The 25,625-nt window shown below is 45.2% G+C and overlaps 1 protein-coding gene across 1 annotated transcript in view; it reads right to left on the bottom strand.

The window, feature by feature from the left end:
* Positions 1 to 14,880: 14,880 nt before the first annotated feature.
* Positions 14,881 to 25,625, bottom strand: part of LOC142576481 (N-acetylated-alpha-linked acidic dipeptidase 2-like) — a 29,474-nt gene continuing 18,729 nt past the window's right edge. Inside the window, exon 8 of the mRNA XM_075686625.1 lies at positions 14,881 to 16,435. Within this exon, the coding sequence (XP_075542740.1) occupies positions 16,144 to 16,435 (292 nt within the window). The 3' untranslated portion in view covers positions 14,881 to 16,143. The remainder of the gene's footprint in view (positions 16,436 to 25,625) is intronic.

Here is a 25,625-nt window from a genome sequence, read left to right as displayed (position 1 = left end):
CTGTAGACATCTCTCGCGGAGAGATGTGAAGCAGCCTACAGCTTGTCTGTGCTGGCTAATGCAGCAGCATAAGAGTGCTCGTCTATTCATTCATTCATTATGCCTAAACCCTGAAAAAGCATTTGCGACATCACCGACGCCCACGTTTCCACCTTCATGTACACGAAGAAATGGCGAATCACGCATTCCGCGCGGCCTTCGCGACATGTGCATGCAGTTTAAGTTTGTCGTCTTCCCACCTTCCCAATGTCGCGCCACTCGCCACAGGCGGTGCTGAGCAGCGCGACACCGCTAGCTAGCTTGCTTATTGGCCACAATCTAGCTTAATTATGGCCTTCACTAATGCTGAAGATTTCTTTCACGCTGCGAGGAAGTCATGAAGTCGAGAGTGGTCAGCACTGTAATGGACAGAAGTTGCGTAACACTATGAAATGTCAGTTGAATTTCGAATGGGTGTTGTGCCCTTACATTTCTTGTCAGCCTCACTCGAGCTCTCCATCATTGCAAGTATCTCCAGTTTGACTGGTTCCACTTTTTTTTCCCACTTGCAAGACTGTCAGTACGACACGGGCCTGCCTCAGTCAGTTGCCCACGGTGGCTTGCCACCAGAAAGTTCGAACTCACGAAAAATCTGAAAGAGATGCAGGAGAGTATAATGATACTATAAGATACACTGAGCACCTGAAGCTTACCAGTTATGGTGTTTCAAGCGCTGGACACGGTTGCAATATGCCATGCATGGAAGGCTTGCTTATTTGATGTACTGCTGTTGTGCAGAAAATGTACGAGAAACTAAGACATACTTTTCCATCATTTGTGTGGAACTTTTCATTTTGCATCGACCGGACGTAGCCATCGACATTTTTTGGTCCTCAGTCTGCAGCACATTTTCTAGGTTTTCCTGTAACAAAGAAAAACACTTAATACATGCGATGGTAAAAAACACATCTCCAAGACTCTCTTTTGCATATAACTTCATAGACCAATTCTGCATTCTGCCTCCTGTGGTTTACGCTTACGGTTCATCATTCTCATGTTTTCATTTTGAAGTACATACCGCAGATGCATACTGCAACCAAGTAAATGATCTACTCCTTTACTACTGCTGTACTTACATCTGATCTGGTAGGAGAGATAAAATTAGCGCTAAGGTAGTACAACCGATCTATGGCAGCAGCTGTCCATAGCTGCTTTTTTTGGCGTTTATGCACGTGCACTGGAAGTAGCCCTGGGAGTGCCAGTGCCACCAACATGTCATGGTGGCAGGTTTGGAACGTGCTTTCAAATGTAGGCATCACATTATGCATACTATTAGAATTTGGCGAATTGACATTTTGTACATGCCGATTTCAACGCTATGATTAATAAACAGAGGTAATATTTCACTCGATCTGGTTTTTAAAGCAACTTAGCTCCTCGGATCCTGATTCTTTTCACTGTGGCATGGAGAGGAGGAAGGGAGGCTTTATACTCGTCGTTCACTCACTCTCCTGCAATTCACAATGATAATGGAAACATGAAAAATCTCTGATGGAAAAATGCAAGAGGGAACACAGCAGACCCAAAGGAACATGTGTTCTGCTGTTCTTTCGATAAAATTATCACTTCCATTTATTTGAAGTTTCCTTTGTCATCCATCATGGTCATTTGGTAGGTGTGGAACTTTTTTGTTTTTGTATTATAGCTTGCCCTTATGATAACAGGTGGAAGAGAATGTGCATATAACAGTAGATAAGCGCAGAACGTAATGTTTTCTGTACAGGCAGGAGCTCAAACAATTTGCAAAGAAGCCACCTTTTGCATGAAATCAAGACGCTAGATGTGAATAGGATTTATTATAGAATTGGCGCTAGCTCGTTCGACGTGTTGCGTTGGATTTGGTAGTAATTTTTACATCATCTCTGCTTTAAGAGAATACATTGCCTAGCTTTTCTTAGGTTTTTTTTTATCTGAGGCTTATTATAACGTAAATGGCGCCCTCATTTAACCGTGACTCCATTGCCATCACTCAGAAGAAAAAAAACAGATAACCGCGTCTTCTAAAGCAGCAAACATTCTAGTTATACACGGAGAGTGAATTCCTCTACGTAGGCGGCATATATGCTACGCGAATACCAGCACCGCAGGGGCGTCTACGTCAGCAGGCATTTGGTGTGTTGCAACACCACGTACCTGACCACACGAGGGTTAGCCCCCCCCCCCCCCCCTCGTGTAGCCGTGCGTGGCTTAGCCGTCTAGGGAAAGGGAGATCCTGGGGATTGAGACCTTCTGGTGTCTGGACCGTTAAGGCCCCCCGGCGGAGGCAACACACACCTTTGGCCTCTGCTTCACATAGACGGCACCTCCAGACTGACCCACCTGGAGGAAATTGGCGGTGGCCTTTTCCTGTCACCCTCTTGAATATTTTGCTTTCTAGCTCGCTGTTTCTTCTTTCCTGTTTTCTTATCACTTCCTATTACTTATCACTTCCGTATTCTGGGCGGCAAGGGTTCACCTGGTGTAATTATCGAACCTTGGGTATTTTTATTAGGTTATAGCGGCGATGAGTGGGCTGGCGTCTGCAGGTATTCTCCCATCTTGTAGCGTTCCCTTGTCGGGCTCTGTGGTGGATGGCTACCATGGCCGCCGAATTTTCCAATGCTTTATGGCAAACGACTTTCCGCTATTACCTGATCGCTCCCTGAAGAGGGGGCGCACCGATTCACGCTTTTTATGCAACCAAAACAGTCTTTTCCCAAGTACCACGTTGTATACAGTCAGCATGATACGAAAACAGTCGGAATGGTCTCGCCATTTGTTGTAGCGAAATGTCTCACGGATGCAATAGGCCCAGGCTACAAAGTAACGAAAATGTGAAGTGGCGATCTTCTCGAACTTCGCGACAAAGTGCAATATGACACTGTCGAAACTTGTAGCTTTTGGGGAAATTCCCGTCGCAGTGCGCCCACACAGGTCGATGAACACAGTGCGCGGGGTCGTCTCGGAAGATGAACTTCTCGAACTGAGTGAAAGCGAACTACTTGAAGGATGGCTAGACCAGAACGTTGTGAAAGTGGAAAGGATAAGATTAAGGCGAGATGACAAGCAATTGCCTAACGAACACATAATCATTACTTTCGGAACCAGCAACCTACCGCAAACAAGACACTGGCTACTGCAAGCTTCGTGTGAGACCATACATCCCAAATCCGCGTCGACGCTTCAAGTGTCAGCGTTTTGGGCATGGGTCGCAAACCTGAAGAGGGCGTGATACCTGTGCCCTACGTGTAGTTCAACAGAACACACTTCAGACATCTGCACTTCAGCAATGCGCTGTGCAAACTGTGAAAGAGATCACCCTGCCCACTCGCAATCGTGGCTCTCTTCGAAAAAAGAGAAACAGATAAAAGAACTGAAAGTCAAACTAAACCTATCTTTTCCAGAGCACGTTAGCGTCTCGCTCTCAACGATAAGTCCTGTCGTTCCTACACCTATGTGGCGCGCCCGTGCAGACTGCGCTTGCAGACAGGCCCGACAAACCTAGTGTGTCCGCGGAGCGGGCATCATCTACCGCCTCTGAAGAGGCGATGCATGCAACCAACACTCCTCTGGTGTCCCAGTCGCCGAAGGAACGGCGTAGCTCCGTGGAGCGCGCTGGGAACAACGGAAAATCCCGTATCACGGGGCCTGGAAAGGCCTCGTAAGCTAACTTGAACCACCTATCTCGACATACAGCACAAGACAATCTAATATTGCTACACAAGTTATACACTGGAGCGGCAGAAGTATACTCCACCATCTGGATGATATTAATGAACTCGTATGCAAATTTAATCCAAGTGTGTTGTGTGTGCAAGAGGCACACCTTCATTCTACACACCGAAATTTTCTGTGACAATACGTCATTTATCGCAACGACGCTGTCGCCTCATCGGGCAGTCGCCATAATAGTTGATGAAGGTGTTGCCTGCCAGCATTTAGAGCTGCAAACGCCCGGTGAGGCAGTTGCAGTCATAACAGCGCTTTGTAAGATGCTGACAACTACTTCAATATACATTCATCCCAACTGTCAACTCTCGCAAACTGAATTTGAAAGCTTTATTGCACAACTTCCGGAACCCTACATTGACGTTGGAGACCTAAATGCTCATCATACCTTGTGGGGCGGCTCTCGATGTGATGCCAGAGGGCGTCTGATTGAAAATTTCCTCTTAAGTACAGGAGCATGTTTGCTAAATAAGAAGGAACCAATTTTTCACAGCGTCGCAAACGAAACACTCTCATCTATACAGTTCACGATTTTTTCGAGTACAGTCGTGCCGTACTTTGAGTGGAAAGTGCATAAGAATCCATACGGGAGTGATCAGTTACCGATTCTCTTAAAATTAAGGAAACGGGACGAATGCTCTCCACATGTGCCCCAGTGGAAAGTTGACTAAGCGAACTGGCAGCGATACAGAGAACTGAGATATATGACCTGGGATAGTAGCGAGTCGGATGCTGTTTCATGATGTTGAAATGGCGGTTGAGTATGGCATTGAGGATGGAGCATCAGTAGTGTACGTGGCGACCAAGTTCGGATCTGATTGGGTATTGGCATTGCTCGCCCTTTCTACCATTATATGTGCTTAATCTAAGCTGCGGGAGTGCTCAATGGCATTTTCTACAACTTGTGGAGGATATTTTTGGCGTGCAAGAGCGGATTTCAGTTCCTCCACGTGTCTCTGAAGTGGTCCAGATTCGGAACAGACTGCTCTGTGTCTGTGAACCTGGACGTAGGGGATGCTTGTTTTGCAGTGACGCGGTGGCTACTATAAAAACAGATATTGCAGGCGATCTGTCGGCTTTTTGTATAGGGAAGAGGAAATGCGACCGCCACTCAGTGACAAAGCGACCTCGAGGAAATGAACACTATCTTAGAAGTTCTGCGTAAAGAAAATTGATAGGTGCCAGGAACTGAAATTGGAACTGAAGTGCACGAGATTTTCTTCACTCTCGGCGCACGCAAAGAAAAGGAATTGCTTGTAGATTATTGGTTTTATGGCTAAATTTGCGAAGGCGATTTCTAACGATGCAATAAAGATATTTGCTTAATTTGGCGCTATCTTCGATCCCATCGCGGTTCCGCTGATTTACAGATAATGCTTCTTGTCGAACTCGAAGTGATTATATTTCGGTACCAAATTTAGAAGGGTCTCAATTGTATCCTTTTCTAATTGGCGAGGTTGGCTGGAGCCGACGTATGCGGAAACTGTGGAAGCTATGCCCTCTGCGTGGGGTACGTTGGTGTGCAAAGATGCGACATCCATAGTGGCCAAGTAACTCCCTGCCGGTACCGCCAGGTTTGATACCTCCCGAAGGAAGTGATTTGTGCCTTTAATGTACGAGGCAAATGAAGGTGGAATGTCCCTATTGAGAATATCAATAAACTTGGATATTTTCTCAGTTATTGTTCGATTGCTGGAAACGACAGCCCGGCCAGGACTGTTTGTTTTGTGAATTTTGGGTAGTAAGTAGAAACGGCCAGCGTTTCTCGATATCAAAGCTTTGAATGTGGCATCGGTTATCTTCGCTGCCTTGAGCAGAGTGGTGAGGACGTCCATTATTTCTCTCAAGTTTATAGGTAGGATTGCAGTCGTACGGTCGTAAAAGTACTCCCTTAGGCGTAAATTGCTCGCGAAATCATCCAAATCTTGGAAAAGTTTAAACACGTTCATTGTTCCGTGCGCCATACAAAAAGCTGGACCTTTCGAAAGATTTAGTTGTGCACTGGACTACGGATTACTCGACGAGTTAACGACATTTGAAACATTGACCATTGTCTCGCACTTTCTTTCGCTGGTTGTTTCAGGACGATCGGCCGGTTCGGATTCAAGATTATGACTATCAGAATCACTGCTGGTGGCCGTTGGGACATTGTCACGTTCGCGTTCCTTTGTTTGTTTTTCTTGGTTTTTGACATTTTTCTTTCCCTCCTATTTTGCCAGTTCGAGCGCTTCTAATTCTGTGAGCTTTGATTGACCCATAGCAGCTTCTCGTAATTTTTAAGCTGCGACGCTCTACGCACACTATGTTGTGACAATAAGCGAGTGAGCCCAAGCGCGGCCTCCCGTATTATAGTATTCCACTGCTCTTTCCTTTGCATCAAATGTATCCATTGCTAGCTTCTGTTTTACCTGAAGGCCCTTCGGTGCCACGCCTCAGACTGAATATTTATTCAGCTTACAGGCATGCATCATAAATTAAACCCGCTTGTCAACTGTTTTTCGCAGTGTCATGAACTTGTGGGACCAAAAAGTGCCGGATCGGGCTGTACCTTAAGGGTTGGCCATTCAGTCTCTCGGGGTTCGCGTTGTGCAGCCGACAGCCTCGGCGTAAGTGGGGCGGTCTCCGCGGTGTCTGTTCCCATTACGGCAACCGACGCCCCTGGTCGTCCCACAGCTCCGGGCACGTGCAGCGTGTTGGTCGGGCCTGTTGCAGAGGGTGGCCCCGAAGGAGCGGGGTGTGTGTCGAGTGAGCTCATGAACACTATGGAGGATCCAGAATATCATAGAGGTGTGACGTAATGCTCACGCATTTCTCTCGCATTTACCGCGAAATCGCCACTGAATTTTTTGTCGGTATATAACTACTTCGGGAATGGGGCTAAGTGCTCCGCTCCTTTGGACGGCGTAGCCGCACATGCGGGAACCTTGAAGGAACGATGCTCACTTGTTGGGGTGCGCTTCGATTCTAAACGTTCGTTTTACAGTATACGTAGAATGACAGTGAAGTACACGCTTACAAAGTAAAGATCAAGGAAAATACAAAATGCTAGTCCTCAGTTGCATGATTCTCGGAGGCGTCGCTATTTACACTCTGCAGTCGGTAATGGGACGGCTTGCCGAAAACACTACGGTACGATGACCCAAGCAACAAAACGTCCGTGGCGAAAAGTCTGCCCGGCGTCTGGGGCCCTCTACAAAACGGTGGCTCGACTTCGGCAACGAAGGGGGTGCCAGCTTTGAGGACTGACATTGGCCTAACATCGACCGATCATCGGCAACCGACGTAGGCCCGACCACTGTGGCCGACTTCACCATCGGCGTTCCATACGAGGGCCTACCAAGGTGCTAGGTACATGGTCGGTAGGCCAGCCGTAAGGCCATTCCATTTGGCTAACGCAGCAAAGCGCATGCCACATGCGGCCCTGCCACGGCCCTGATGACGATAATGCTCGGCATTGCATCAGCCCGGTGCTGAAAACCGACGTTCTTTGCTTCTGCTTTTAATACAACAAATAATCGTACCATTTCCATCAGGCATTTATAACAGCTTGCAAATCATTCTTCGTGCATGTGTTGTGGCCGGCATAGAAGTGCCACAAGAAAACAAGCGCTTTTTTGTCACTTTTCTTTCCACATGTATGAGAGGCAAAAGATTTTTTTTTGAAGTTTTTTGTTCGTGTTTGTTTGGCATATATATACCCGCACGATTACAGAGGTTTCGCACGTGAGTTCATCGTGGGCTTGAAGCGAGGTCACGGTGCCTTCACCCGTTCGGCCTCCATCCCAGCCAGCTGCTCCGATTAACCAGCGCTTTGTGACTCCACTCACTGATGCTAGTGATGAGCCTGGGAAGCTGCTCCTCACAGATGCGGTAATAAAACAACACGTAAAGCTGCCCCAGTTTTATAGTTGAGTTGGTTAGACGCATTCCATTTGAATAAGTGAAAGAATCAAAACGATCATAAGCCAGATATTCACGAGACATCGAAGAAAACATAACAAAGCCACATTAGCGACGTGCAAGTCAGGAAACTATCAGGAAAAGTGGCTGGACGACACAAAGCGTTTCAGTACCGGATAGTTCGTAATTTATTTGTCGTTAATAGCGCGAACTCAACACGGAAACATAATGAAATACAGGCACACAGTGGCTACTGTGTCTATAGTTAGCGCGCTTGTTTACACTACGATCGGTCTTGTTTCGTCTCGAGAACGCTGCACGAAACGGCCGAGTTGAAACGCTCAGGCAAAGAAGGCGCCGGAGCCCGGAGCGGCACAAAGAGGTGAAAAGACAGATGTCTGGAGAAGCAAGAGTGATGTTAATGGCATAGTACACATACTTGCTGGCAAGATTCTGGATTCCGTCCACCACTTGGCTATCCGTCTTGCTACTGGTGCGTTCAGGACTAGCCCCGTAGAAAGCCTGCACGCTCAATCCAAAGAACGGTATCTACGTCTTCAAAGGACATATTTAAGTTTCTTTTACGCCCTGAACGTGAAATCAGATTTCCATCATCCATGCCATTTAGTTCACGACCTGTGAACCGCCAGGCTGTTCCGTAACCGCCCAGGCACTAGACCTCCTCTCTCCCTTCGGTTGGAAGCATTATCCGAAGAAACGGGCGCCTCAATTTTAGAGAATGTTAAATGTTCGTGTCACCTTTGCAGTATTGAAGAGCATTGACCAGAAAAGCCTGAACTATTAATGCCTTTGAATAAAATGGGTACGACAAAACTTGGTTGTTGGTATCTTTAATGACTGAGCACAATTGACTCTAGCGCAATTTAGTTTTAATAAGCACGAGGCAATTCATCCTCTTGTAACAGTAGTCCTGATACAGAACACTAATGTTTGTGATTAATTGGGAGACCTTTAGCATCTGCTCGGGCACCTCGTGTGTAGCAGTTTTGCAATTGTAGCTGTTCATTACACTACATTGAACAGCCTTACTTACGTGCTGTGATTATACCAGAGTTGGTGCTGACCCCATTTGATGAAGTCAAAGATGTTGTAGGGTCGAAGTGTGTTTGTTGGGAGTTAGACCAAAAGGCATGCATGGACACGTTAGCATATGTACCGCATAATACTGCTGAATGCCAAAAAGCCGGAACATCATTCTACATAAAAAAAATTGAACTATGTGTTTCAGTTTTATTTACACCCATCAAAAAATGAAAAACAATTTTATTGATAACATAATTATGCTAAATATTCCAATTGTATGGCTTCCTGATTTATTCACTACTGAATGAAAATTGAGCTTCATATTCAAGCTTATAAAAATGCTATTGTAGGCTTTACAGTTACTTGTGTTTAAACTGGTATTTAAGGCAGTCAAACATGGTGTATGAAAAATTATAGTTGCATTTTCCCAGATACACTGTCACTTTTCATGCCCAGTATGTTGCTTGCTGCTACACACTGTCAACCCATCACAGCCACCACTCCTTAAAGTACACGCAGCATTGTTGTTTCCGACCAACTATCTGGCTCTAGCTATTTCCCAGCATAGCACACTGCAGCCCCTCATCCTTCACACTATACCCGTCTACTGCGCATTCCTTCCCAGCAAGCCTGCAATGGTGGGCACAGCCTCCCAACATAGTAGAACGTCACCCACCGTCCTTTACACTACGCCCACCATACTGTTTGCTGCTTCCCAGCATTGCGCACCATGGTGGGCACAGCCTCCCAGCATCGCCCACTATTTTCACCATGATTTCCATCATGCCCCTTATGATTTCCATTATACCGATTATTATTTCCAGTACCCACCATGCTAGATTTTCCTATAGGGATACTCATGAAATCAGGCTTCAAACGAAATATGAAGCTACAGCAGTGACCGTCCTTGATATTAAAACAATTAAAATATGTGCTGTGTATCTGGAACGACATCTAAATGTTACACTTCATGATTTAGAAGCACTTTTTAAACAACTACCGAGCCATATGTAGTAGTAGGGGATTTCCATGCATACTCGTATTTTTGACGGAGTGACCAAACAGACACTAGAGGCCGTATCCTAGAAAATTTTATTTTATCAAATAATGTCTGCCTGCTCAATACAGGAAAGCACACATACTGCTCTCCGTGCTTAGGAAAAATGAGCTGCTTAGATTTATCTTTTAGTTCTCCATCAGTTTATACAGATTTTAAATGGGATGTTGTTGACAACCCCTACGGAAGTGGTCACCTTCCTGCAAAGAATTAACTTATCATCCCCACACAAAAATCATCCCAAGCAAACCACGTCGTTGGAAGCTACAGTTATCAAACTGAGCACTGTTTCAAGAACAGGCCCGCCTGCAAAAAGTTTTTTCAAATAATCTAAATAAACAACCTGTATTATTAATGCCGCGCGGCTAGCTATTCCTCAGTCCTCAGGAGGGGTTCCACATAATCATAATATCTGGTAAACAATGCCTGGGGCATATTCCGTAGATACCCAACCCATGATAATCTTGTAAACATTAAAAAAGCAAAAGCCAGCGCACGCCGCATCCGTCGTGATGCTGAGAAAACTTCCTGGAAGAACTACATATCTGTCAACAGTTCAACCACACCCAAAAAAATGTGAGAACAAGTCCATAAATTAAGTGGCAGCTTCTCCCCTTTCACAATTCCGTTTTTAACAGTTTCTGGCACACAAACAAGCATACAGGAACAGGCAGACGTACTAGGGGAACATTTTTCTAATGTTTCAAGTTGCTCACACTGCACTCAATCGTTCCTGAAGCAAAAACATACAATGGAAAAACAAAAACTTCCTACAAGTGGCTGTACAAATGAGTTCTATAATATATTAAACACACTTCACGAAATCCAACAGGTGCTGTCCGCAGGTAAACAGACGGCACCCGGTCCTGATGAAATACATTATGAAATGCTCGCTCACCTCTCAGACGCTGCTGTGAACGCACTTTTTCAATTATTCAATAAAATATGGGTATCGGGAAAAATTCCGGAGGCTTGGAAAAGAGCCGTGATTGTACCATTCCTGAAACCTGCGAAACCACCAACCACCCCTAGTAGTTATAGGCCTATAGCTGTCACAAGTTGTCTGGCAAAATCATTTGAAAGTATCCTGAGCATTAGGCTGACGTTCACTGTTGAATCACGCGAACTCCTTGACATCCACCAGTGCGGATTTAAAAAAAAAACGTGTTCAACGACTGATCATCTCGTCCGTCTAGAAAATACAGTCCGAGAAGCATTCGTACACAAGCAACACTGTTTGGCAGTCATTTTCGATATTGATAAGGCTTACGACACCACCTGGAGGTTTGGTATTCTCCGCGACCTAGCAGACCTTGGTATTCGTGGTAGGATGCTGAACTGCCTGAAAGATTTCATGTCCGACCGTTCATTTTATGTACGCATTGGTGCAACCCTTTCGAAGAAATTCGTCCAGGAGAATGGAGTGCCACAGGGTTGTATTTTACGTACGACACTCTTCATAGTAAAAATCAACTCCATAGCAAAAATCATTCCTAGATCCATTATGTATTTTATGTCGATGACCTTCAAATAGCATGCAAATCATCCAGCTTACCAACATGCGAGAGACAGATACATCTCACACTGAACAACCTCGCGATCTGGGTAGATAAAAATGGGTTTAAATTTTCACCCCAAAAAAGTAGTTGCTGTCCTCTTCTCACTCAAAAGAAGCCTACAGGTTGACCCCACCCTACACTTAGGTGAAACCGTTCTTCCAGTAAAGAATGAACAAAACTTTTTAGGTATAACTTTTGACAAAAAGTTCACATTCCTACCACACATAACCGCCCTCAAAAAGAAAGCTTCCCAGCCACTAAATATACTCAAAGTACTGTCATATAAACATTGGGGTTCTGATACAACATGTCTTCTACACATTTACCGTCATTTAGTACGTTCCTCCTTAGATTATGGCTGCATAATGTATGGTTCAGCAAGACCGACATACCTAAAAGATTAGACCCTGTACATAAGTCAGGCTTGCGTATTTCATGCGGTGCATACCGAACGTCTCCTATAACCAGCCTTTACGTAGAAATAAATGAACCCCCACTAGAAACTAGAAGAGCCGCTCTAACCTGTGCATATATTCTTAAGGTACAATCTCTACCAAAACGCATTTGCTATCCTCTTGTAAAAAATGCCCTTCACGAGTAATTCTCAACAACAAACCACAAACTACAAGACTGCTGCTCCTGCGATTTGAAGAGATGTGTCGGAACCTTGGTATACTGAACACATTACCTAGCATTACCCACAGACAAAATCCACTACCTCCATGGTTGATCTTTCCCACAGCTTGCGATCTTACTTTAACACAGTTCCGTAAAGCACAAACTCCGCCACAACACATCATTAAGGAATTTCTGGCGCTGAAAGAAAAATACAGCCGTTTCACAGATTTTTATACGGATGGTTCGAAAACAAGTGACCGTGTTGGAAGTGCAGTTGTCCAAGGGAATTCGGAAGAAACAGCAAGACTTCCGCAGTGCACAGCCATTTTCACCGCTGAATGTGACGCCATTTCTATAGCCATAGAGAAAATAGTAAAGGAGAACCTCGCAAATAGTATCATATACACAGACTCCCTAAGGGCACTCACAGCTTTTCATGCCGCAAATGCAGTCACACCATTATTAGGAGACATTATACACAATTTAATAAAAGCCACTACACAAGCACTGAACATTAAATTATGCTGGGTTCCGAGCCACGTCGGAATTAGTGGCAGTGAGCGAGGAGATGCATGCGCGGCACAAGCCCGGCACAAGCCCGGCACAAAGTAATCACAAAAGTAAAATACCTCCTAACGACTGCATGAAGTTAATACATTATGAACTAAGGAAGAAATGCCAGTCTGCTCGGAACAATGAAGTAAACAAGAAATTACACCTGTTAAAACCCGTGTTAGACGAATGGAAATCTTGCACACACCAGGAACGTTTCAAAGAAGTGATTCTGAGGCGTCTTCGTATAGGACACACACATACCTAACACACAACTTCAATCTAACAAAGCAAAACAACCCCAAATGTGAATTATGTGAAGATGAACTAACAGTAAACCATAACCTATTTTCATGTACAAAACTTGAACCACTGAGAAAGAAGTTTTTTACCATATTTTACAAAAAACGCATCCCTTTTCACCCAGCTTTGATTTTAGGAGACTATGCGCTTGTTGATGTATGAGGTGCTTTTAGCTTTTTAAAATAAGCAGCAGTTCTCATAAAACTTAAAAGCTCGCAGAGTGCTTAACTACATAATAGAGAACACCTCATCCACCTTCTCACCTCTGGGAAGAAGGCCGAGGTCTTTAGTTAATTTGTTGGGACTCTCCGGGCTCTTGCCCAGACAAGCACTCGCTGAGGTGTCCCAACTTTATCAAAGAATCTATACCAAGTGTTTGGCGCATGATAGCCTAAGCTGCTTATGTGCCATTAAACTCAACTCAACTCCACTTTAAACAGGCCTTCACACGCCCCGCCGTTCCCGTTAGCAGTAACATCTGTTGCAGAAAAATTCGTAGTAGTTTTCACAGATCTGCAAGAAAGCGACTACGTTGAACTCATCCCACCTTGGGAGCAATGTACAGTCACCTGTGACTTGTCCTTTACTGAACTTAACCAATAGAGTTGTCCAAATGCCCTCATCCAGCAACTTTTCTTGGCCCTTGAAGACAAGTACAAATCTATGGCATTTTTCGCTGATGCTTCAACGATTGCAACTTCGGTATCATGTGCAGTCCATGGTCCAAACTTCTCCAACTCAAACCTTGCATAACCATAGCAGCATCTTTACAGCGGAAGCGTACGGTATTCTGATAACTGTTGAGTATATAGTACCGCACAAGATGGAAAAGTCTATAATGTACACAGATTCTTTAAGCGTTGTCACAGCCCTGTCCTGTGTCACAGCAAGCTGAACGTGTTTAAGGAGCATGTATCAAACATGCTCCTCAAACACGTTCGTGTAGCGTATAAACAAAACCTTGCTCTTGTTGTATATTATGCTGGGTGCAGGCAATGAATTGGCGGACAAAAATGCTGGATAAGCGGCTCATCGGAATACCGTTGAGGTAAGCTGTATACCTGGTGTCGACATGAAACCTGTGTAACGAAAGGCGCTCCGTAATCATTGGCAAGCTGAATAGGACAAGGAAGTTGAAAATAAGCTCCACTTGCTTAAACCGCAGTTAACCAAATCTTTCCCACTGAAGCTTGATAGACACACCGAAGTCACCCTGGCACGACTCAGAATAGGACACACGTATGGCACACGCAAGTACCTCTTGACTGCAGCTGACCCACCGACGTGCACACACTGCGGTGAGAACTTAACCGTCCTACATGTCCTCATTCAATATCCTGAACTTCACCGAGAGCCAGTGGCTCATTTTAGGGAACTTTACTCAAATCATATACCCCCCCCCCATCCCTCAATGTTCTTATTACAGGATGCATTTTTCAATTTAAAAGAGTGCTTAATTATACTGCAGAAGTTCACTTTCTAGACATCATCTCATACCATCCTAACCATCAGATTGCGCCTCACAGGTGAGATGCAGTCTGATGCACAAAAGTGTGCCCGAGCTCTCGCACTTCTTGTGTAAGCAAGAATTGTGCAGCAAGGGACTCGGGCAATCAAGAATAATTTAACACGTGTGCTTGTAGCCAACGCATTTAAGGCCTTATATATATGTCAGTAATTATTTCAGATTTCATGCACTAGTATTATAGATCTATCTTACGTGTGGGCCCCTATAAAGCCTTTATTTTAAGTCATAGCCCTAAACTTACAATTTTACTAAACCAAAACACATGTCCTGGCACTCTTTGGCCTTAGATGCTCTTGCGCCAATAAACTTCAACCATCATCATTAAAAGATAGTAGCCAGTATTGAAACTACACATGAACTCAAGGCTGAGCCATATCATAAGAACGCCGGAGAGCACACAAACACGGTGGTCACTTGAGCTAGCATTGTGTATCTTTACCAACAAACCCAGCTGTGCACTGAAGTAAGGTATGTTGTTGGGCTAGTCAGTTCATAGCTTCAGCAAAATTTTGAACTGTGCGAGGAAGAGAGGACGTGAACAGAAACATAGACACACACACAGACAAAGTGCAGACTATTGACCGGCTCTATCTGGTGATGGTAGAGAATTTATTAGGTTCTTCAAAAGAGCAAAACAAGGAACAATCGCAAAGAAATCGTGCATGAGGCAGCAACGAAAACTATCAAGGCGACGTGTTCATTTAGGGGGAATCCTAGACGAAAGAGTCAGCTTTTGAACCGCTCCACCAATTTCCACCATGATTTTTCAAGACTAGTTTACTTGTCATTGCAATACATTTCAAAGATCAGCGCCCTAGCACAAATTCCAGTTGATTGTACAGTTAAGTTGGCCATGTCACAACATTTAGAAAAACAAACATTATGAACTCGCTTTGATACCCAAGTGACAGAGAAACGGGAAGGAAGCACTAAACGAGTAAAAAAATAGTCTTGGTTGTTTTCCGAACCCCTTTGAACCAGTTCGAACCGGTATGGAATGGTGTTCGTGAACCGAACCCGGAACCGAACCCGAAAATCTTGAACCTGAACCTGAACCAAACCCCCAAAAATTCCGGTTGGACACCCTGCCTGTGACACAGACCTTTTGGTTCGCCGTCCTTGTCAATGGCCGCTTCAACTGGCAATTGCACATCGCGCATGTCTCGGCTATTAGAAATTGCACTGATTATCGTGGCCCAGCCGCGAGCAGAGCCTTTATATACTGGTGTTCAGGCTCATCCAGCGCCAAGTTGACACCACTAAGGTAGTCCATAAACGTGAAGGCACAGACTACATTTCCATTTAACGGCGACTCACTTCCATTTCTCAAGCCCGCGAAGTACCCAATACCATGGGGCCCAATACGCAATATCGTGCAGCGTGGTTGCAAGGACAGCTTTACGCGCACCTCTCGGTTCCTAGGAAGTAGTTCGCGTTCTCGTTTTCTCCTTGGTGGGTTTTGCCTTGAAATCGTGATCATTTAAACTATTGTTTGAGTGCTATAAATGCCCTGAATGTCTGCGAACACCGTCTCAAACCAGCTCCAAATATATCGCCACCATATTACGCAAGATAGAACAGCAGTTTGGTGGCTCTTTCAGGTGCCGTCGACTACACGCGTCAAGAGTTGCCAAATCGAGCTGCCACTTGAGGACAGGCTCACCTGCAAGCTTGTCATTTGCCCGCAGTAGACACAACTAATTAATTCTGTTTGTTAGCTTTCAGTTCAGCGTCTATTCAAACAGCCACCTATCCCCAAGCATTCTGAGTTTATTTGCAGACAAACGACTGTTTCTTTTTTTTCCGCGGAGAGGGAAGGACGGTGAGGAGCCGTGTCACAGCGATGGCCCTCGAAGAACCGCAGCGGATGCCCTGAGAGCCACGAGCACGTCTGCCAGGTAGAAGCGCACGTTCTTCCAGCCGTGGTCGCGCGTTTCCGCAGGCAACTGGGAGATGTAGAACAGGAGGTCGGCAAACACTGGAAATCCAGTGACGCGACACGGGTCAAACTCCGACGGCGCCCACAGCACGTGCCGAGTCAGAGGACGGCCAGGCAGTCCCGTCGGCTTCAACATTGTGTGCTCCGCCAACGACATTTGATCGTTGATGGCGCGGAGTTCACTTGTCCTGGAAATCACCGACAACTAGGTGTTACAAAGTTCCAGCTCGGCTCAATACGCATGATCACGTATAGGAGGTTTCGCGAATGCTCTTGTTAGTTCTATAGCGAAATAATATTCGTCTGCAATCAAATTGCCTGTGTGACGCGAATAGTAGTCTAAATTCTAGAACCTCTCCAGCATCAGTGATTACGCTTCAATACGCGATGATTCAAGAATAAAAAATTGCCGATGAGCCCGACCCATGGAGACCAGATTGCTACGTTCGACGACTCTGCTCGCCTGCTAGCGTTGTGCCTGAAATGTCACGTGCTTCTCTAGGTACAACTTTGCCCAAGGAAGTGTTATTTTCAGTCACTTAGCGTTTTGCCAGGCCCTAGGTCTGTCAATACAACAGTCAATACAGTCAATACAACGCGACAATTTCAAATTGGCTGCAGCGAAAATTTGGGGAAATACACACAACATTCTGCAATTACACATCATAGACAGCCTAGAGGTTCTAATAAATTTTGCTGGCGCAACGGCGAGTTCTGTCCAAAGAGCGCCAAACACACGGTGCAGTGATGTGACAATGGTACATGTAATAATGATGTAGCGTGGCTGTAAACAGGCTTAAATTCGGTCGCTGTAGAGTGCTTAAAATATAGGTGTATTAAAATAACGACAAGGATTAGTTACGTGTGCTATGATCGTAAATATTTTCTCGAAGGGATAATATTAGCACGACGTATTGGCGACAGTAGTACCCGTGCCTGATCAGGGCCCTTGAACGCAAAAGCCGAGAGGCACGTGCTCTACAAGCATGCCTGCCTTGCAGCTACAACCTCCACGGGCAGACTGTGCTACGAATAACCTGGCCAAATAACTTTGAGGATGCCTCTTTCCACCGAAAAACTTAACACTATATTAAAATTCAAAAAGTTGTTCATTGCTGAAGAAGAAATACTGGATGGAAAGGCATGTGCCCGCGATTTAGGGAAGGTAGGTAATTTCTTTCTCACATTCTATTTCAAGGGACTTAAGAAAAGCGTGGATAACTGTACTGACATCACCTACTACATGGTGGAGAATGACTTGAAGTATGCAGTTCAAGAATAGGGCATAGCTACGGCGCTTACTCTAATCTACGTACAAAAAAGCACTTACTTCCTTGTATCGTTCTATTCGCTCGGATATGTTGTTCCCGAATTTGGTAAATCAGTTCTGCGGAAGCCCGCAAGCTGGATGAAACTACATAAAGGGGAAAAATTGTCATGCACACGAATTGTAGAATGAAGCTACAAAGGAAAGCCATAAGGGTTTCTCAGAAAGAAAGCCTTGCAATCGAAAAAAACATCGTCCTGTTCGAGACTCGAACCCTGGACCGACGCCTTCCCGGGGCGGTCGTTTTGCCAACTGAGCTAACCAGGACGCTAGCCGATGGCTGAGCAAGGGCGAATTAATCGAAAACTGGAGACAATGAGGCACTAAATATGGCAAATCAGTTCTGTGGAAGCGCGCAAGGTGGATGAAAATACATGAAAGCGGAAATTGGCATCAACTCGAATTGTACCACCAAGCTACAAAGGAAACCGATATAGGTTTCTTTTGCAGAAGAATGCCTCGCAGTTGAAGAAAATTTTGTCCTGGTGCGGGACTCGAACCCGGAACCAACGCCCCGGAAAAGCGTCCGCCCCGTGTCCGAGTCCCGCACCACGCCAAATTTTGCTTCAACTGCGAGGCTTTACGAGGTGTGACACAAAAATGAAACGAGACTAAGTGTGTAGCTTGAAAAAAGAGTAGAGTTGGCAACAACTGTTTTGGTGACGTCATCCCACACAACAACTCTATTCATGCGTCCAGATTCGACGGAGCCGATTACGCCAGTTGGGAGCGCTGCGTCATTGAGTGAACATGTGCAACTGCATTCTGCCGGAAAAATGTCTCATGTAAAAACCGAACAGCGAATCAACATTAAGTTTCTTCTGAAACTTAAGAAATCAGCCACGGAAACATTTCAAATAATAACCGAGGCTTATGGGGATATAACTTTGTCTCGTGCACGTGTGTTTGAATGGCATAAGCGGTTTGCAGGGGGAAGGGACAGTGTGGTAGATGGTGAACGTGCTGGGCGCCCAAGGTCAGCGATTACAGACCAAAAGATTGCCAAAGTTTGTGATGTGATCAGTGGTGACCGAAGATTAAGTGTTCGTGCAGTGGTGGAGTTAGTTCACTTGGATTGGGAAGCTGTTCGACGCATTTTAACGGGACGAATTACACATGAGGAAGATTTGTGCGAAGGTTCTTCCAAAAGTTCTGTCCGTTGGCCAAGAACAGTGCCGTAAAGATGTGTGTGTGTGGACATGTTAGAAGGCATTGCAAACGAGCCAAATTTCTTGGAATCTGTTGTAACATGTGATGAGACATGTATTTTTACCTAAGACCGAGAAAGTAAGCGCCAGTCAATACAGTGGAAGTCTCCAGGGTCCCCAAGACACAAGAAAACATGCATGTCAAAATCAAAATTCAAGGCAATGTTAATTGTGTTCTTCGACATTAATGGAATTGTAATGATTGAGTGGGTTCCCAGTGGTCAGACTGTTAATCAGCAGTCCTACATTGAAGTTCTAAAAAGACTTCGAGAAAAAATTTGGAAGAAAAGGTCACAGCTGTGTAGTGATGGAAGGCTGTTGCACCAGAACAATGTACCCGCTCACACGGCCCTATCTGTCAAGCAGTTTCTGACCAGCAAAGACATTACTGTGATGGGGCATCCTCCTTATTCAACTGATTTGGCTCCATGCGACTTTGTTTTACTTTCTAAAGTTAAATCTTGCTTAAAGGGAAGTCATTTTACCTCAGTTGAAGAGGTTCAGGCAAAAACGGAGAATCTCCTGAAGGGCCTTCCAAAAACCTCGTTCCAGAACTGTTACGAGCAATGGCAGCACCGAATATAGAAGTGTGTAAATGCTGAAGGGGACTACTTTAAAGGTGATAATGTCACAGAGAACTGATTCAGTAAGTACAATAAGTTATTGGACCAGTCTCGTTTTTTTGTCACACCTCGTATTTCTGAGAAACCCGAATGGGTTGCCTTTTTATCTTCGCGTAACGACTCGGATGGATGCCAGTTTTTCCCTTTCAGTTTCTTAGTTTTGGCTTTATCGCGTGTGTCTTATTTGATACTTCAATATCCCACTGGCTTTGCCAATACTTCCTCAACTGCTGGTAAAGAAGAGTTTAAAATAGGTAGTTGCTGTGGGTATAGTTATGTCTGAATCACTGAAGGCTACTGGCGTAGCGCCTTCGTCATCAACAATGGAAACAGTTATTAAGAAAAGCGATCCTATGTTTTTCGAGGTTCTTCAGGGCCCGAGCAACGCTCAGCGAGTCCGTGGATACAATAGCGTCAGTGAGATTTGTCTGCTTTCTTGTTTAACGGTCGAGAGTACGGCGTATGCTTCCGCAGTGAAAGTACTCGTGTGCGGATTTAATGCACCCGATTTGCAAACGACGCCCCGAGAGCTCCGTAAGCCACACTAGAAGATCTGGAAACATTGGTATAAAGTTTTGCGCGGCACTAGGGAAGTAAGAGCGCATATGCGTTTCGGGTGGAGGTGTTGACATTTCAACAAAATAGATAACGCATTCGATTGTCTGCCATTCTCAAGGGGCTGGAAAGCGAGCATGAGTCATTACAAGACTTTCTTTACATAAGAAACCTGTTTCTTCTGCCAATGCTTCCAAACACAGAGACAAAAGGGTCCGCATAGCTGTGCGGTTACGATAAATATTCGCAGTGGATACGTCACAAATAATGGAGTGAAATGAATATTGATGATTTTATTCTAGCCTAAGGAAGTAGGGGAAATCAGTATGTCCACTAGAGGCGTAGGAACCATTCATTGGGACTCCACATGCAGGATTACTACATGACTAGTCCTGAAGGCGCCTGTAGCCAGGCGGATGCTCAGAGGCAGACCAGTATCCAGCTACTTTCAAGCCCCAGGGGCAGCAGACTAGTAAACTATGGTGCTATAGTCAAGGCGTGATCCTACAAGACTCCTCTGAAATCTCAAGAATCAGCTCCCGCCGCTTTTTCTACGATATGCGTGACAGGAGCTTCAGTAAATTAATTATTCGAGACATATCTCCAAGATATTTTAGCTGAGCGATAGATTAAGTTAAATTGACATCAATAATTTACCCAGAAAATGTCTGCTGAGAGCTCACAGATAGTCACTGTTCATTCAGACGAAGAGTCTTGGCCACTATTTATGCTCAAGTGTGTGTAATTTTTTTTGTCTGCGCACATACTCCCACTACACTTACTTGGGCATGTAGAAGTGGAATATATCTGCAATAGATGGTCATGTGCCGGAAACGCATTATACTCGAAAATGTTTGAAACATATGTACGTTTATTATTTTAAGAGGTGGTTTCAGAGCTTAGAATGAGTCGCCTCATGATGTCATCGCTCTATATCGTCTGTGCGTTTCAGCGTCTTTATAGGGCATGAAGCAGGAACCTGCCGCAATTGCTCGTGCCCTTAGATTTAGGTGCACGTAAGCGAATCCCAGGTGGTGAAAACTATTCCGGAGTACCCAACTACGGCATGCCTGATAGCGTCTTCTGCTTTTGACACGTGCACCCCAGAAATACCTTTCTTTTCGCACTTGCCCGGTAATGCTTCGTCGTCCTCAAATGTATTGGGCTCACCTTCCCATATGATTATGGCATTTTGAAATCCGTTTACGGACAGGAACCGGTGTTGAGCGCATTCACATCAATGAGCTCGCAAGAAAAATGTCATATTCATCATACGAGAGCACAGAAAGATAAATTTTAAGCTTGTGTACGTATCTAGTGACGGCTTTGTTAGGAAACGGTCAAACCTAACTCGCAGGTGTGTCAGTCGACAAACATTCAAGGTGAGGTGTCACTGAAATGCAGAAACGCCCAAAAATCGTCCTGCAAATCTGTAAGCAAAAAAAAAAAATCGGAAAGAAAGCCCGCGCACGCAACACGACAATCATAGAGCGGTGAACTACACAGTGTTTTCAAAGTCTCGCCGGAGAGCACATCTCTTACGCGGCACAAACGAACATATTTAGCGGTTAGTCATATCTACACGTTGCACAAAAGCATCAGGAAATATTGAACAGCATAGATAGACGACCAACAAAGCAACACTGGGTTTAGAACACAGTTCAGCAACTTCGTTGTTGGCAATTTTTATTGCTTATGGAAATTGTCAGATTACGGTTGCTCCGAGCAGGTATCTCTAACAGTCAGAAGCCATTCAGAGGTATGGGCGGAGTCTCACGAATGAAACTCTCACGCGAACAGAACTTATTTCGTAAATTTGACGAAACATTCGTAAAATGGCAGACCGAGCCCAAAATCCGAAACATTAGGAAAAGTTCGGTAGAGCTGGCAAGTATATACGGGGTGTTCAAGTGAAGCTTTATGGTTCTTTTAATTAGGCGCTGGGAGGCACGCGAAGACCGCCCGTGCAAATAAGTTATGTGGTCAGGGGACACAAAGTGAGATGATAGTCATCGCTGTCAGCAGCCCGACTAACTAAATTCGAATAATTAACTTTTTGTTGACTGTAGTAAGTGGGTATGTCTGTATAAAAAGTTAGAGGCAGTCGTGTATCTACACAGTATCAGTTGGAATAATTCGTCTAGCTTGTCTATGCTCCAAAATACGCCGACTCAAATATTTAATTGTCGTCCGCATGATAAAGTATGCAAGAGAGTCAGGATCGGTGCAAAGCTCCTCCCGGATGTGACGGGACTGTTGCTTGCGGCCTTTAGTCTGACAACGGGGCGGAGGCATTGGCAAAGATGATAACTGTTCCCCTTCCTCTGTGGGCTGGCGAAATAAATTAATCGAAGAACCCGGAACCGCTGTCCTAACAAGCGACGGCACAACCTCTAACAATGGCGACAGCTGCCATGCGTAGTGTTCCTGTATGTGCCCCCTTAGGGAGCAGAGTTGCGCATATCTTTTCCGGCGCCGCTCGAAGCGCTATTCGCCGAGCGCAATCGCGTGGTGCAAAATAACGTCAAATGATCAACCTCGCGCTCCGAAGCCAACATTACGGAAACAGCGCCGATTCGTTTCTGCCAGTGCCATTGAAATTGCAATCAGCGGACCGTCGAGCGTGCGTAGCAACAATCTGCACTGGGTTGGTCGTACGGTATTCGAGGATATTAAGTTAATGACTTTGGTGAAGTGCTACGAAGCAGATCATTTTGACACTTGTATTCCAGTATGACGGGTTGCAGCGCACCAATCTGCGCAAATCGCACGGAAAGTGGCAAATATTTTTACGCGGTGCAGTGCGGACGGCAGAGACCGGCCGGCTCCGGAAGGGACCAGGATATGCGAGGTGCGTTCGCCTTGTTTACAGAGGTGAGTTCGGCTTGTTTACACTAAAGCGGCATTTATCTCGAGTAACACTCCTGTACACGCTGAAATGCGTGCGCCTCGCATGAGAGGTTGCTCAGTTGTGCAATTTTTGGTGTATATGTGCAGCGCGACACAGACGCGGTACAAAGAAAGGACGACACGTCTGTGTCGCGCTGTGCATCTACGCGAAGAATGTTAACTTACCAACTCGCTCAATTCGCTTTGTTGCTTGTACGATTGTTCTGACTATGCGGCTCCCCAAAAGTGTGTTCAAAACAGCGTAAATACTAGCAGGTACAATTTGCCCGCTGCACCCTGGCTTTTCTTTTGTCGGCGTTGTGATTTTTCATGTCAAGTCGATTGATGTGCTGGTGTTTATTGTTTTGTAGTAAGCGAAAACACAACGAGCTCACCACTTATGAAACAGCTGCGATAGCTTCAGCATTTACCGCCCGCAATATGTTGCTTGTTCGATCAGCCTTAGTCGACGTGAGGAGCATGAAATTATTTTTATACGTTTAATTAGCGCTGTGTTATAGTAAATTAACCTGAGTAGTATCAAGGGTTAAAGAGAAATGTGCTGTCATATTACAGTCTGCAATGTTTCATTAATTACTTTGCCAGTTTGACATCTTATAGGATTAGTACAATAAAAATTACCTCTTGTTACTCTTAATAACTTGTTGCTTTTCCAGTGGTTTCGAATTCTGCCCCCCAAGGCTCCAAGAACCAGCACTAATCCCCTGCTGCCACCAGCCATTGCTCATCCATTCCCTTGTACGAAATAAATTTGATCTAGAAGCTCGTGAATCTTGAATCTTTTTCCACTTGCAGATTTGTTGCTACGAAGCAGCTGTTAAGTTTGCGGTTACGAACCGTAAAAATTAGCTTTGCATAATATGTGCGCATGTGAACATTTGCAATGCGTTTAAATTTACGTGTCTGCACCGCATGGTATCGAGAAAGCGCAGCAGCTGTGAACGATGTTTAGTGATGAATGACAGTCAACGATCACTGTCATAATTGCAGGCACAATAATTATGTTGGCGACATTCATTATTCGTCCCGTTTCGGCAGCGAAAATGTGCTCACATAATTGTCTGCCACACGTGTGTGTAGTTTTCTTGAAACAACCGTTAAAACATTTCTTGCCTTCCGCCTCCGCCAGAAAACTTCATCTGCATGCTGAAAAACATTGCACCGCTTTTTGTTGCAAGGTAATGCGCGTTTGCACGCGAACTTTTCAGCTGTTCGAGCCACGAGAGTAGTCAGGATTTTATTTCAAGGGATCGAGGGGGGTCCTATTCTTTCTATGTACATTCGTGCGTGTGTTTGTGTGTACATATATACACGCGCATATACAAACTAAAAATTCCGGGGGGTTGGCACCGCTCAGGCTATGCCAAACCTTCGACCTTAGCCTGCATTAAAAAGTGTCATCTTGCTCAGCGCTTGCGTACAATTGTCGCATGTCGCTCGCGACGAGCAGACAAAAAGGCAAATGGAACACCGCGCGCCATTTGCCTCCTGCGCGCGAGAGGAGTGGCTCCACTGCAGAGCTGGATCATAAACCGGACCTATGCGCAACTCTGCTCCCTGCGGGAGCATATACAGGAACACTAGCCTTGCCGAGATAACGGCGTGCGCAGAGAAGCCGGAGGGCAGTGCGCGTGCGTAATGGTGACTATACGAGCAGGCATGGTCTTTCCCTGGGCTGCGCAAATAAAGTGACTGTTCATTGTCCAGTATTGTAAGTTTTAGTGAAACCAAGAGCAACAGCTGCACGGCACACCGCGCTGTCATATCTTGATTTCGCTAGCCGAGAGGGGAAGGGGAACAGTTATCTTTGCTATGCATTCGCCCTGTTGTCAGTATAAACGTCGCACGCAACAGCCGCGTCGCATCAGGGAGGAGCTTTAGGCCGATCCTCACTCTCTTGCATGCGTAATCATGTGAACCACATTTAAAAATTCGAGTCGGATATCTCGGAACACAGGCACACTAGACGAATTCTTCCAACTAATAATGCGTAGAAACACGGCTGCCTCTAACTTTTCAATACAGACATACCCACTTACTGCAGTCAACACAAAATTAATCATTCAATTTTCGTTACCTGGGCTGCTGACGGAGATAATTATCATCTCAATTTGTGTCCTCCGGACCACATAACTTATTTGCACAGGTGGTCTTCGCGTGCCACCCAGTGCCTAATTTTGAGCAAAGCATAAAGGTTAATTTTGAACTCCCGATATATGTAACTTCAGCCACACCGAACTGGACGCACTTGTCGCCGAACCCGCAACCCGGAATCCACACAGAGCCCTACCTAATTGCGTAGCTAACCCAGCTACGCGTACGGTTATGCGCCGCAGATCCGTTTGATGTCATAAATAGGTTTTAAGAATGACTGTTCCGATTCATTCTGCTTTAGGAAAGCCTCCATTTCTGCGCATAGCACCACTTCATAAGCAAAGCACAACCTGTTCAAAGAACTTCTGTTCACGAGGTTCCAGTCATTCAAAAAGGAATGCCTCACATTTAGATAGCTTACAATACCGTTGTCGCGATTCAGGCAGAACAATTTATTCCTTTAATGCCTCACAATGATTGCGCCCCTTTAGGCTGGTGCGCGGGAATTCCGGTAACACGCTAAACTTCAACAAACACAACAGTGTACGTTCATCTGGTGACGCCTAGTTACTTTGTTTCATTATTGTCATTGTCTAGGTGTGCCACATATGTTCACCTTCCAGTTTCTCATTAGCAAGCTCCTCAGTTGATCGGATGTTTA

Source organism: Dermacentor variabilis, chromosome 3 (assembly GCF_050947875.1).
Source record: "Dermacentor variabilis isolate Ectoservices chromosome 3, ASM5094787v1, whole genome shotgun sequence".
NCBI classification, from domain to species: Eukaryota; Metazoa; Arthropoda; class Arachnida; order Ixodida; family Ixodidae; genus Dermacentor; species Dermacentor variabilis.
The sequence above is the reverse complement of the archived record's forward strand: the minus strand, read 5'-3'. Positions and strand labels throughout refer to the sequence as shown.